The sequence below is a fragment of the Mytilus californianus genome, unplaced genomic scaffold (genome assembly GCF_021869535.1).
Source record: "Mytilus californianus isolate M0D057914Y unplaced genomic scaffold, xbMytCali1.0.p SCAF_8, whole genome shotgun sequence".
Taxonomy (NCBI): domain Eukaryota; kingdom Metazoa; phylum Mollusca; class Bivalvia; order Mytilida; family Mytilidae; genus Mytilus; species Mytilus californianus.
This window is the reverse complement of record NW_026262734.1, coordinates 25,713,105-25,728,796: the sequence shown is the minus strand read 5'-3', so window position 1 is coordinate 25,728,796 and position 15,692 is coordinate 25,713,105. Positions and strand designations below refer to the sequence as shown.

The window sequence follows — 15,692 nt, the reverse complement described above, 5'->3', positions numbered from 1 at the left end:
GATTATTACTGTTTTTTAACAAACACAAGACAAAATAATCCTTTACTTCCTATGTTAAAATAGATCCTGCACTGTGTGATAGATAAGTAAAGGCAACAGTAGTATACCGCTGTTCGAAATTCATAAATCGATTGAGAAAAAAACAAATCCGGGTAACAAACTAAAACTGAGGGAAACACATCAAATATAAGAGGAGAACTACGACACAACAGAAACACAACATTAAAATGTATAGTTTTTCAAATCTATATTTCAGTTTTTCGTCCCTTAGTATCTCTATGGAGATTGTCTTGTTAATAACAACACATAGAAAATGGAATTAATCACGAGAGTTATAAGAAGATATACTGGATTGGTCCTGGACCCGATTGATTTTAATATATTATTTGGAGCCTCGCTTCATTCCGTGGTCTAACATGAGCATTGTCTTGGTATTAACAAGACAATCTCCATATATGCTTATTATAACCCTTTGTCGAATTGCTTATCAAAACCATGGTAAGGCACAATAAACTGAAATAAAAATTTGAAAAACTATATAGAACAACTCTTGACCAGAGGAAGGGACATTGAAACTACATTAAACAATTAAGAAAAGTAAAATGGAGTATCAATAACTTACAATGAAGGAACAAATAATTATGTCCGAAATAAATGTGCCAAATGAAAAGAATACAGGAAGTACTAAACAGGACATGTCAATTAAAGTCAAATGACAAGAAATATTAGTTGCATCAACAGAATGTTATAACGTTCTTGACTTATACATACAAGTAACTGGTTCAAATTTGATTCTCATGGGGATTCGACCACCTGTATATACGAATATTACAATAATAACATGTGCAACAGCTGACAAATAATAGTTTTTTTTCTAAATGAAAAATACTAATTGACTATAACTATCGAACTATAATTCTTTAACTGACCAGTAAATAATACTATCATTTTAATAGAGATACGAGATATATATATATATAATGTATGTAAAGGATTTTCTATTTATTTTCATTAGTAATATCGATCCAGAAGAAGAAAATAATACATTATTATGTGTATCTGTTACGGGCACTCCTGAACTATTCTAAGATATAGTTTAGGTAAGGAGAGGTCAAAAATACACGTGCATGTATCTATGACGTATATAGAATCAACCAATCAGCATACAAGATCTTGTAATCACGTGGAAGCAATAAGATAGAAATATTTGACTGATAAAATACACATACTTATCTATCACACAGTGCAGGATCTATTTTAACGCTATAACATAGGAAATAAAGGACTGTTTTGTCTTGTGTTTGTTAAAAAAACAGTAATAATCATCTCTCAAATAGAGATTGATAATACAAGATATTCTCAAATAGAATAACAAAATATAATAATCTCTTAAAAAAGACTGCTATTAAATAGAATGGCAAAAATAAAGTACTCTCTCAAATAGAGACTGCTTAATAACTAAATTGTTCTCGAATAGAATAACAAAAAAAGATTTTAATCTCTCAAATAGAGTATTAAAAGCAATGAGCAGACGTTTTACATACAAAAGACATACAAATCTAAAAGAGTATTTAACGAATTCAAAGGGGAAATATTATATAAACAGACGAAATCAAACAAACGATAAAAATGTAACGCACAATAAACCAATTGAAGAGCTTGAATAAAAAGAGGAAAAAATACCAAAAAAAAAAACAGAAAGAAGAAAAAAGATAAAAAACGATTGTATAAGCAGGTGTCGTATCCCCATAAGAGAAATTAAATTGGAACTATTCTACATATTACAAGAAAGGAAACATAAAGGCTAGGGATACCTGATGAGGATAGGCCTAGGTCTACATGACCATAACCGAAACACCTTTTTTAGTATAAGAAACCCAGACCTGATCTGGATTTCTGTTCTAAAAATACACACACAATAATTATACTACAAACATGCAAGTGTGAATTTCTAGAAAAATATGAAAATAAATGCAGAAGAATATATTCCATAACCAGAAATATTTATCATACACTGAGTTTACCAGCTCTAAATTACTCTAAACGTATTCACATAGAAAATGGAATTAATCACGAAGGATTATAATAAGATATACTGGATTGGTCGTGGACCCGATTGATTTTAATATAAAAGACTGAAAAAAAAATTTACAAGTCATTTTCAGGCTTTCAGTTAAATTTTAGACTGATCCACTGCGGTTAATTCAGTACTGCTCAGACAATTCGATTGCAGTCAAGTAAGATGTGTTCAGTTAATGTTGAGACTCGTCAATAGTGATCAAGGTAAAGAACTTCTTTTTGTGGAATCTCACATTTTACTGTTTTCAGAGTTAAGTCTATCAGAAACCAACTCGGGATGTTTAATATGTTCCTCAAAGTTCCTACTGAAAGCCATTTGGAAATTAAGACCATGTAACACATCTGTAAGCATATGCCGAAATGAATCATGTGCTGAATATATTCCAATCGGAAGTCGCTTCCACTGATATTTGCAAAAGCAGATTTATGAGCAGTAGAAAAGTCAAGCACTGGCAATAGCACGAAACAGCTGCAGCGTACTAATCACTTGAGCTATGCTTTTGTCAATAGCCTCACGACCAGCCAAAATAAAAAGAAAGTGGATAAGATCTAGTTCAGTGAGCAAAAATTGCAACAAAACCGAAGCTGTTATGTTTTCTTATGTCACATGACTATTGCTGCCTCCCATTCACTTTTTGATTTCTGAATAATGTCATATGTTAGTACCTACTGAATTAGACTTATAACCGTCTGTTGGTCTTTTTCTTTTTTAGCCATGGCCTCGTCAGTTTATTTTCGACTGATGAGTTTGAATGTTCCTTTGGTATCTTTTGTCTCTTTCTTTGGTTACTCCTTAATTTGAACAGAATCGACTGCAGACTTATCAGAAAAGAAAACTCCTTTCTTATTAGGATTCGTGATTCACTTTAAAGACTTATCTCCATTGACCAGTAATATGCACAAAAGTTCCAGAATGGCAACCTCACCTTAAACCGTTAAGGTTCTAATGGGAATGTCAATTTGAAAACAAACCATGTGAAATAGTGACAGACGAGATACATCTTGCAAAGCATGGACTCATGTCCATTGCTGTGTAACATTCAGTTACTTTTTCGGGAATAAAAAAGGAATCCTCATTAGATTGTCTAGAATAATTGGAGATACGATATCTGGTAGAACGTATAAATGAGTATGAAATTCTTGTAGTTTTTGTATTTCAAAAATGTTGTTTTTCATGTCTACAACTATTTTTGAAGTTGATCAAATCAGTTTCTAAGTGTAACAAACTGCTTACATTTTCCTACAACACCCGTCCTCGGTTTTGTATGGGGGTTCGTTGTTCTCAATATTGAACTGCGTGTGTGTTTCCTCGTGAGGCTGTTATAGTGGTCATATTGTAGGCAATTCTTCTTCGATTTGTTATTTTTGATTGCTAACTTTATTCAGTCATGTGTTTTGGAAGATGGCGTTTTGCAGTAATAACTGTCACGTGACCAGGTCATATGTGACGATGCTGCTAATCATTACTATTTACTTGATGCTATCACCAAAGTAATGGACCTTTTGATCAGTTACATAGTTGTACAATTTGTAAACTCTTACTGGTTTCTGTAATATTTTGAAGCAAAAATCATACAAAGCATTCTCAAAGTTAAAACAAAAATATCGTGTAAGGTTCTGTAATTTCATGTTCCCGTAAAATGATGATGTCCTAAAAAGAACTAGTACGACGTTTTTTACTAACCACCGTTAATTGGTTGACTAAAACTATGTGTCTATGCCTCAACTCGCGATGGCTGGTGACGAATGCTTATGACATGTATCATGAGACGCTTTCAGTGTTGGGGCACTCGGTTTTGGTTTACAATAAGGATTTACATGCGTCTCATTTGTAAAATTAAAAAAAATGATAATAATTGATTGAATGACTCATTTCTTTCATTTTAAAAAAAAAGTGCATTTCAATTTAAGAATTAACTATTTGTTAACATCCTCAATCTCAAAAGACTGTCAATAGCTCATTTCATTATTCCGTTTTTATTCATTGTTAGGCTGGTGTTAATGCAACATTTTCTTTATTCGTATTCAAACCCGACTGAGTAGAAAAACAAATAACTGGAGTGGCCTGTCATACCTTTTAAAATTTCATAAAAACATGAAAACAAAGACAAAAATCTTTATGATGAGTAGCTGTTGTAATTTGTAATGTGCTTTAATACGATTAACATTGAGCATAAGTTCCCGTTTCGAGTGCTGTTTATGTATGACTGTCAACTCCCTGCCAATTTTGAAACCAATTGCAGAGATCTGTATAGTAAAATGTTCCAGTTGTCCGTCCAGTCACTACTGCTCCTGAAATATAAACAAAAAACACCTCTATATATTTCTATATAAAAACAAGAAAATGTAGTATGATGCCATTGAGACAACTATCAATCAAAGTCAAAATGAAGTGAATGAAGCGATTAAAGGTAACCTTACGGCCTTCAACAATGAGAAAAGACATACCGTATAGTTGCCTATAGAAGGCCTCGACATGAAAAAATGTGAAACAAATAAATTGAGAAATTTCACCGCCTAATATATAACTAAACAATTTACGAAAAACACATATGACAGACATGAACCAACGTCAACCACTGAACTAGAGGCTCCTGATTCGGGGCAGGCACATAAAGATTGTGGTGGGGTTAAACATGTCTGAAGGCGCCAACCCTTTATCTAACTTGGTACATTGGTGCAACGGAACAACTTAAGAACAAACTACAAAACTATTAGCGAAAATCAAACACGAAAAGCAACAATATACAACAACCACTCGAGTACAGGCGTCTGACTTTGGACAGGCACATAGCATGTGGCGGGGTTAAACATGTTGTTGTTTTTGCTTCCGTATGTATCAGCAGTTTTGTATAAAAGTCTTTTAAAAGTAACTTTGCTTAAACACTGATTTATTTTATATTTTAACGAAAATGCAGAAATGGACATTACTTTGTAAATTTAGCTGGCTGAGATATTGCATTTTTATAATGAGGTTCAAATGTCGAATTATTGTATGATGATAAAGTCATCATTTTTTTCTTCCATATTGACATAGTTTGCCTGTTTTTGTACCAAAAAGTAAAATCACAAAAATACTGAACTCCGAAGAAAATTCAATCGGAAAGTCCCTAATCACATGGCAAAATCAAATGGCAAAACACATCAAACGAATGGACAACAACTGTCATATTCCAGACTTGGTACAGGCATTTTCAAATAGAAAATGGTGGATTGAACCTGGTTTTATAGCGCTAAACCTCTCATCAAATTTAATAATATTGATAATGATGCGTGAACAAAACAAACAGACACAATAGGTAAAAATGTCACAAATAAAGGTAAGAAGTCTAATTCGGTAGGTCACATTCGGGAAAAGGGAACGGGATTGCAGTTACGACATAAGGAACATATCTAATATCATCTATATAACAGATATTCCATAACGGTCAACCAACTCGTGATGGCGTCCGTAAAATTTACGAAGTGATGATTTCAGCTTCCCAATACCAACAGTCATTAAAAAAAACTCTTTTAACAATTTTTTTTTTCTCTGAATGTTAAAAATGCATTAAACAGTGAAACTTTATAAAGAAGAAATAGAAATACTCATCTGCAATTAAATATACAGTTCCTGTGTCTAGATGTACTCCACATGAATTATTCGGAGACCGAGAACGAAGTTTTATTGTATTATTCACTATCATCTGTATTTATGGAAAACGAATGGACAACAACACATCAAACGAATGGACAACAACTGTCATATTCCTGACTTGGTACAGGCATTTTCAAATAGAAAATGGTGGATTGAACCTGGTTTTATAGCGCTAAACCTCTCATCAAATTTAATAATATTGATAATGATGCGTGAACAAAACAAACAGACACAATAGGTAAAAATGTCATAAATAAAGGTAAAAAGTCTAATTCGGTAGGTCACATTCGGGAAAAGGGAACGGGATTGCAGTTACGACATAAGGAACATATCTAATATCATCTATATAACAGATATTCCATAACGGTCAACCAACTCGTGATGGCGTCCGTAAAATTTACGAAGTGATGATTTCAGCTTCCCAATACCAACAGTCATTAAAAAAAAAATCTTTTAACAATTTTTTTTTCTCTGAATGTTAAAAATGCATTAAACAGTGAAACTTTATAAAGAAGAAATAGAAATACTCATCTGCAATTAAATATACAGTTCCTGTGTCTAGATGTACTCCACATGAATTATTCGGAGACCGAGAACGAAGTTTTATTGTATTATTCACTATCATCTGTATTTATGGAAAACGAATGGACAACAACACATCAAACGAATGGACAACAACTGTCATATTCCTGACTTGGTACAGGCATTTTCAAATAGAAAATGGTAGATTGAACCTGGTTTTAAAACGCTAAACCTCTCATCAAATTTGATAATATTGATAATGATGCGTGAACAAAACAAACAGACACAATAGGTAAAAATGTCACAAATAAAGGTAAGAAGTCTAATTCGGTAGGTCACATTCGGGAAAAGGGAACGGGATTGCAGTTACGACATAAGGAACATATCTAATATCATCTATATAACAGATATTCCATAACGGTCAACCAACTCGTGATGGCGTCCGTAAAATTTACGAAGTGATGATTTCAGCTTCCCAATACCAACAGTCATAAAAAAAAACTCTTTTAACAATTTTTGTTTTTCTCTGAATGTTAAAAATGCATTAAACAGTGAAACTTTTTAAAGAAGAAATAGAAATACTCACCTGCAATTAAATATTCAGTTCCTGTGTCTAGATGTACTCCACATGAATTATTCGGAGACCGAGAACGAAGTTTTATTGTTTTATTCACTATCATCTGTATTTATGGAAAAAAAGAACAAATTACGAATAATGAAATTAAACAGATATCGTTTTATTACTACCAATCATAAATCGACCTGCTAACAAATACCATATTTTATTGATGTATATCTCAAAAATGATTTTTAACCTTCTATCTCAGTTTTAACGAAATGGGTGTAAATCCAATATTTTGAGGTTTTGCTGTTGTGTGTCTCATTTGCTTTTTATGGTTTTGTTTATGCAAATGCAACTTCCATAGTATGGTGCAGTCCGTTGGATCCGTGCACTTAAGACGTTTGGCTTTACTTTACTGTGCTTATCCTGAAGGCTTTGGCCTATCACAATACCAATTGATCAAACAGTTTACCAAATTGCAGTTTGAATTCATCTCAACAAAAATGATCAACTGGTAAAATATTTTAGCAAATTGCATCAGTTGTTAGTATGAAGTGAGTGCAGTGAAGTAAAAGTAATGCTTATCATCCAACTATATTTACTTAATGTCTGTGCAATGGAAGTGAAATAAAATAATCACCTACTATCATGACTATATTATAAGGCACTGGTCTGAAGTTATTGTGTTATAAACTTCATAGTCTTGTTACTCAGTCTTTAGTTTTCTTTGTTGTGTATTGTGTGCTGTTGTTTGTCTGTTGGCCTTGTTCTGTTATTGCCATGACGTTGTCAGTTCATGTTCGACTTGAATAAAATTGAGAATGGAAATGGGGAAAGTTTCAAACAGACAACAACCCGACCATAGAACAGACAACAGCAGAAGGTCACCAACAGGTCTTCAATGCAGCGAGAAATTCCCGCACCCGGAGGCGTCCTTCAGCTGGCCCCTAAATAAATATATATACTAGTTCAGTGATAATGAACGCCATACTAAACTCCAAATTGTACACAAGAAACTAAAATTAAAAATAATACAAGACTAACAAAGGCTAGAGGCTCCTGACTTGGGACAGGCGCAAAAATGCGGCGGGGTTAAATATGTTTATGAGATCTCAACCCTCCCCCTATACCTCTAGCCAATGTAGAAAAGTAAACGCATAACAATACGCACATTAAAATTCAGTTCAAGAGAAGTCCGAGTCTGATGTCAGAAGATGTAACCAAAGAAAATAAACAAAATGACAATAATACATAAATAACAACAGACTACTAGCAGTTAACTGACATGCCAGCTCCAGACTTCAATTAAACTGATTGAAAGATTATGTCTGCATCATATGAATATCAGGCACAATCCTTCCCGTTAGGGGTTTAGTATCATACCATCATAACATATATGAGAAGAACATAACCCGTGTCATGCCAACAACTGGTTTTTAAATAATTGTGTTTAGTGCCGATGCAAAGACCCTATAAGTGAATCAATATTAACGCTAAATATGCAATCTTTAATGACCTGACAACAGTATCGTAACTATATCCCTTCTTAATAAGTCTATTTAAAGGTTTTGTTAGCTTCAGAGGTGAATACTGACATTTTTGTGCTTTATAAAGAATATTTCCATAAAAAATTGGATGTGAAATACCTGAACGTATAAGAAGTCTGCATGTTGAGCTATATTCACGAATGATGTCCTTATACCGATGATAAAATTTAGTAAATGTTTTGACTAGTTTGCGATATCGAAAACCCTGGTGTAATAACTTTTCAGTAATACATAAATTTATCTCGTTAAAATCTAAAACATTGTTACATACACGAGCGAATCGTGCAAGTTGAGATATATAAACACCGTAAGATGGTGCCAAGGGAACGTCACCATCTAAAAATGGATAATTAACGATAGGAAAATCTGAATTAAATTACTGAATTAAAAAAAGAGTCCAAAGATTTTTTGTCAGCTTTTTCCCGTTTTATCCATTTCAAACAGTAAGTATGGAGTGAGTCGTGGATGATATTACGACACTCATTCCAATTAATAATTGACGGGGGAGGATATTTAGGTCCTTTACTGAGGAATGATTTTAACTCTCGGTCTTGAACGATGTTAAGATCTCCTGTTATAACATGGGAAATGGGTCCATAAATGTATTCGGAATTACTGCAATTACATGAAGTAGGTGTATTTTCACTGATATTAACATCTTTACACAATTGACTATAATTAAACACAAATTTCCGGGTAGATTTCTTGTAAATATAACAAATAAGAGGGAGCTCAGTATTATCAAAATATCCCGGAATTTGTTCTTTAACAGAATGGTCGTTAAAATACCGGCAATATTTACAAAATCAAAACCTTTATTAACATACTTTATTTTAATAAACTGTTTTTTATGATCTTCAGGGCGATCAATTTTGGGAAACAGTTTAGAATAACAATATGCCATTATAATTTGAACGATTTCATACTTAGGACTGCTATATGAAATTGTGTTGCAATCCTCTAAAATTTTATTTAACTTATTAACCGGTAATGAACAGAGCTTTGTTAACAGATAATGTCTGCCGTTGTTTTTTGAAATAGAAATTAGGTCCGAAATATTGGTATGATTGGTCCGAAATTTTCTTTGATTGCGATTTTTTCTACGACCATGAGAACGGTTTTTACGAACAGTTTTAGAAACTATATCCAAAATGTTAACAGAATCGGTTCTTGATATATTACCAATTCCCATGATATTATCATTAAGACCAAGAGGGTAGACTGTCTGTATTTTTTTAATCCAATTTAATTCAATTATTTTCCGTGATCGTACAAACTTTGAATGAGATTCACCAGGCTGCTTATTTACTACTTCTAAAGGTTGAACTGCTAAATATTGAATAGGATGATTGTGCTTCTTAAGGTGTTGATAAATGATACTTTTGAATTTATTGGGTCTTTTAAAACGATACAGACGTTCTTGAGTGCGTTTAGATAAATATCGTCCAGTTTCACCTACGTACTGAATACCGCATCCCGGTTTGTTTCATGTGAGTAAATAAATAATACTGTTTGTTTTTCAAGTTATCTCAGTTTCAAAATTTAAAGAAAATATGCGACCATTAAACGTGGACCTTACCGTATTGTTGGTGGAAAGACGGGGACATGTAAGTCATTTTTTGGCATGACATTTATCGATAGAAGGGTAACCACGATTTTTATTGTTAAAAATGTTAGCGATGGTAGTATTTTTAGATAAGCGATTTTGAAGATTGAGACGTGTAGATACCTTTTGAACGAGTTTAGTATTTAATATTTTTCCATTTCTAAGCTTCATATTTGTTTTTTGTTTGTGAATTATATTAGAAAGGAGCAAAGACTGGCGTCCAGAATATGAACCAGCATACAATGAATTAAATTATGTAAAAATGATAAATCTGTTCGGCTAAAGATGTCAAACGCTATCCGTATTAATTACCAGAAAAAGAAAGGGTATATCAGGGTAGCGACTGACGTCTGACTAAATAGTAGAATGGGGCTGAATATTGAAATACTACTTTTTGATAAATATTCCTAAAGTAATGAACTAGAGAAGTTCTCGCTCGGACACACACTCCATAATCTAGTATATTATAAGAGCATAAACCTGAAGCACGGGGAGGCACTCTACTGTCTCCACACGGCACTAAAGACAAATGTCTTTTTGGTATTTTTCACCTTGCTTTCTCTATCATATAATGTGTCGAATCTCTGTGGCATCAGCTTTTAGAAACATTGTCTTCATTTATGGGTCTCTGACGACCAAGTTTAAATTGCAGAGATGAATGATTTAATTCGGAATATTCCCATATAAATGTTCATTCCGCTTTGAACTCGCGACCCCACAGACATTTTCTACTAATTATAAAAAAGAAGATGCGTTATGATTAATAAAACTGTAAAACGACAATTGTTCACTAGAGACCAGGTCACTCTACGTCAATTAAAGATGAGCAACTCTAACTACTTACTGCATAATTGTATAATACCTTAAAATTATCTTCCACATTCACATCATACTCTATATCACCGCTTGCAAGGATCCTGTTGTTTTGGGCAATTCCTCGTATAACTTAATTAGCAAAAAAAAAATGATTTTGTTCTAAAGGTTTCCAGTAGGCAGACACAAAATTAAAGTGTAATAAATTCAAACAAACAAGAATCTGACAATGCCAATGATACTCCCTTTAAAACATGTGATATTACTGCTTATTTTTCAATTGTATAATTGTGTAACTTATGGGTGACGTTTCATCCCCAGGGTATTACCATTCCAGTAGTAAGTTCCATCTATACTTTGACACACCAAATATCACTGATATGTTCATTTATTTTTTAAATTTAATGTTTTATAAATTTTTGAATTATTCTAAACATCAAGGTTTTTCTAACACCGGGTTTAGGGTGTCCAACTCGTATTTGGCACATTTTTTTTTCAATTTTGCGTTTTTTAATGGTTATTGTATTTGGTTTGGCTTTATCACTTTCGATTCGAATGCAGCTGATGAGTATAATGTACATTTATATGCTCAGGGACAATACAATGTCAGATTCCTGGGAAAATAGTCACTAATACTTTTTTCAGAGTCACAAGATACATAAATTCATAACATTTAATTCTTTAAACTTACCGAAATCAGCGTTACAGAATGATTTTTTTTGTGTAAAGTTACTACATCTACATCCATATGCCTCAGAAATGAAGTTCATCAACATCAGACAAAACAAAGTCACTATGGTTGTCTTCATGGTTATCCTGAAGGAAGACATACAAAATGTTTTCATCCTGCTATTGACCTTTCTACTATACATATACCGAGTAGCAGATAACATGAACCGAAAAACGTACACTAGACGTTTGTAGTCGCCTGGTATCCTGCTTCTGTTGCGAACGAACGGTTATGTACAAATTACCGTTTGCGTGACAGTCCAATTTGGAGTCCTCATTGCGGTCCGCGTTGAAGTCATGTCGATCTCATTAGCCAACAAATTTGATGGGAGAAAACTATACGTTTACGCCTAATGTTAAATTGCCGAATGAAACAATATTCGCACATTGAAGGAAATACAAAATTTAAAGGTACTTGCTACGTGATAGCAGAAAAGCTCGGCAAGCCTCACTTTTATCTCTGTTTCTAACGCTCTTCTAATAAGTTTAGTATTTTAGCATGTTTAGGTAGAAAGCATCAATACTTCATATATCAGATTTCAAATATCAGTTGTATTTTGGGTAAAACATCTAAATAGCTATTAAACAGTAAAAATAATAGTTATTGTTCTTTGTAATTTTAGATTAATAACAATAGTTAAAAAATAGTGACATAGTCGTTATACTAATATTTGAATTCTGGAATGTATGGTTTTTTTTGTGTTTTTTAGCAGTTAAAGTCATAATGAATTGAGTTTCCTGTAATTTTAATGTTATCGAAATTATTGAATCAATGCATTCATATATACTAAACCGAGTCCTTTATGTACGTTTTTTATATTATTACGAAACATATTATTCACAAATGATATATCATTCAGTGATTGTTAATCGGCAGCTAAGTACATTTCGAGTTTCTTACCAATGATTACCGGATCGCGACATTGATACACAGTCAACGCAGTGCATATGGAGCACGTAACAAATAAATAAGTGAATGAACAGAGCCATGATATTTACATTTTCCATGCGTTACCTTTTGTTAATTTAAGTTTTCTTTAACAGCTGTTAAATGATTTGTTGTATTACATTTGCTCTTTAAGAATCAGTTATTACTATTTACCTTCCAGTGTACAAATGTTGACATTCTTTCATCACGGTTTTCCCCTCGCATTTGCGCTGTGTGGTGGCCGAAGTTCTAACGAGACGTCTCGTAGTTAAGGTCACTGCATACGTGAACATATCGGATAATAAGTGTACGGGAAGACAATAATTAAATAGCAGTACAGTTAAGAAAATTTTAAGAATATAAAGGGTGTTTGTCTAAAAGAAAGTTCACGTACACTTGTTACAAAGTAAAACTTAGCTATTCAAGTATATAAAACATATTTATTTTTTAAATTTGAAGTTTCATATGATTTTCCTAAGAAAGTAGTAAAAAAACACATTTGTCAGCTTTGTGCATGGCGACAATATTTTGTTGGGTGAATTATGGTGAATTATTGACCTTCTACCATAACTAATTTAATGTGATACAAAAATGTACTAATGATATTTGACTGATGTGAATTGGAATACTGAAAACAATGACTGATTGACTGGAAGAAGACAGACGACAAGACAAGTCTAGTTTATATTGAACGAACGGTCACTCTGCAAGTGCTTAAAATACAATACAATACACAATATAATTTAATAGAAATACAATAAACACTAAGATGCAATATGAATACAATAATCAACACAATTTTTAACAATGATACATTTAAATTACTGAAAAATGTATCGTGTTAAGCAAAAACCACATTAAATATATATGTCCCGTTTCTTTTTCTTGGTGAATTTTGGTTTTTAATTACCATGCCTATCAATTCTGCAGAAAATATTTCTGAACTTTGATCACTCAAAATAAAAATTTGTGCTGAGACGAAATATTACTCATATTGCTTTTCAGGTGTTGAACATATAAATGAAATCACAAATAGCCAGCCACAATAGAATATAAATAGCAGAACTTAAAAAGCAGAAAAAAAATGATAGGTCCGTGTCCTTGTTTTTGAGATATAAGCCGTAGAAAATTTGGCGGGAAATGATTCTCTCTAGATCTTTCATAGAGTTAACATTGGCAACTTTATTCTTTCAAAAACTATGAAAAAATAACAAGGATTTTATAAGATTTAAGAAAATGGCTTTCTAATCTTTATTTAATGAAATTATGAAAAGAAAAGTAGGGTTTAACGGGCAAAATTATTATTGGCACTACATGGATAAAACTAGAATGTCCGAATTTCTGACAAAAAGTCAAAAACAAGAGTAGCAAACATCCTTACCATTTAAAATACAAACTTTGATTGATAAGACAGAAGAGAAATATACTTTGTTACTTGCAGATTCTTTTGATTATTTGAACCCTTAATAATGCTTTGAAAATGTAACAATCACGCGCTACATTTAGTATTTAAGAAGCTTAGACAATTAATTGACTCTATTAAATTTAGAGATAATCAGTTTCTGAATGATTTACGATATTAAATTTCACTGAATGTAATATAAATCAACTTTATACATGTACTTGAAATATTAAATGGGCATCAACTGTCAAATTCCTGTCCACCGATATGACCCAAATTTTAAAATTGTATTCATAAAATACTATAACGTATATCTTAATTGCAAAAAGTCCAAAAGGAACAATGTATCATCATTTCGTACGTATTTTTGACCTCACGCCACCTTATTATCAATCGAGATCGAGATTGCTTGTATAAGAATGATATTTTTGTAGGCAGGATCAGTCAACAAAGTGTTTATTCGCAATGGCTCCCTTATTCTACTTTTCAAAGTTGATATGTTTTTCTTCTTAATGAATAAACCACATAATGGACACATGCGCATCATTTGCACTAAATGTCAAATCAAAAGGTTCCATAAATACGGATTTAAATGAGTTGAATTGTTGACTTGTACGGCAATAAAGGCAACAGTAGTATACCGCTGTTCAATAGTCATAAATCGATTAAGCGAAAACAAATCCGGGTCACAACCAAACCGAGGGAAACACAACAACTAGAAGAGGAACACAACGGAACAACAGAAACAATGAACTGCAACAAAAATAAACGTAAACAATAATATATCATCGATATTTTCTAAGCTTATTTAGACGAAATTGAACCAAATTTATTGCAAATAGCGGAATATAATTTCTATATTCCGCTTAATGAATATTTGAAGAAAAAACATCATGTTTTAATCTGTTGTCTTACTCGTATTAAACGCCGCTTTAATTAATTATCAAAATGTGTGTACCTACCTGGAAATAGACAGGCGATAACAATAATGAAGTTTGTTAACTGAAAAATACTTTGCAAGTGACTACAAATGCCACAAAACATACCAAAGTCATGTGACTTTATTTCCCGGTGAGGTACGGTACAGGTTTATTACTTGATTTGACAAAGACCGTAATAAGTGAGACACCTTTACAGTCCTCATTTGAGATCACAAAAATCTGTCGCAAGATGTTAACGTTGTATAAGCGTTTATTGAAATGACTGAGGGTTTATCATTGTTACGTAAGAAAAGCTTAAGAACTCTGTTCAGCTGTGACCATCTATTATTTATCAAAAGTTTTATTCAAAAACAGATTTCCGCCTTTGAAAAAACTTAATAGTTATTTACAACACAAAAAGCTTTGCATACAAAAATCTGGTTTTTTTTTTAAATCGAGATATTTATTTCTTTAATCAATTTGTCATTAAATTATTAGATTTATCATTTGCCCATCAATTTATTTGTAAATGGCATGTTAAACAAACAGGTATGTAAACTGTCATCCTATAACATATATCCTTCCCCCCGAGATTGTATTTTTATTTCAAAAACAAGATTGCAAACCGTAGATATACCATAGACATATAGGATGAAAGCATTGTATCATGATCAGCCATTGTTTAGGCTGATTGATAACTGTTTCTAGAAAAAAATATTTATATGGAGTGCAAGGCGATTGATATCTTTAACTGTGGCAGTTCCAAATATGCTTTTTGAAATTAAAAAAAATAACATCTGTAGCTTTGTATCTTTCATTCAATATGTACATTTTCTTATTGGAACAAGTTTGTGAATGGTATCAACAGTTTTATTTACATTGGATGATAAATGTGCCCGCACTACAGATAATGGGATATCGCATGTTTGAAAATATAAAAGTGATGA

At 32.4% G+C, this 15,692-nt stretch overlaps 1 protein-coding gene across 1 annotated transcript; it reads right to left on the bottom strand.

The window, feature by feature from the left end:
- Nucleotides 1–4,213: 4,213 nt before the first annotated feature.
- LOC127710583 (metalloproteinase inhibitor 3-like) lies at nt 4,214–14,842 on the bottom strand. The gene is made up of 5 exons (XM_052216532.1): nt 14,788–14,842; nt 11,458–11,582; nt 10,816–10,898; nt 6,825–6,918; nt 4,214–4,371 (listed from the first exon to the last, which is right to left on the bottom strand). Exons 2-5 carry the CDS (start codon nt 11,573–11,575, stop codon nt 4,277–4,279), a joined length of 390 nt encoding a protein of 129 aa, XP_052072492.1. The 5' UTR covers nt 11,576–11,582; nt 14,788–14,842; the 3' UTR covers nt 4,214–4,276.
- Nucleotides 14,843–15,692: the final 850 nt, after the last annotated feature.

Excerpts from the sequence above, each read along its gene's own strand:
- LOC127710583 (XM_052216532.1), bottom strand. The coding sequence starts at position 11,575 with ATGAAGACAACCATAGTGACTTTGTTTTGTCTGATGTTGATGAACTTC. Across the intron at positions 6,919-10,815 it reads ATGTGGAAGATAATTTTAAG|ATGATAGTGAATAAAACAAT; the intron begins GTATTATACAAT and ends CCATAAATACAG. Across the intron at positions 4,372-6,824 it reads AACTGAATATTTAATTGCAG|GAGCAGTAGTGACTGGACGG; the intron begins GTGAGTATTTCT and ends TTTATATTTCAG.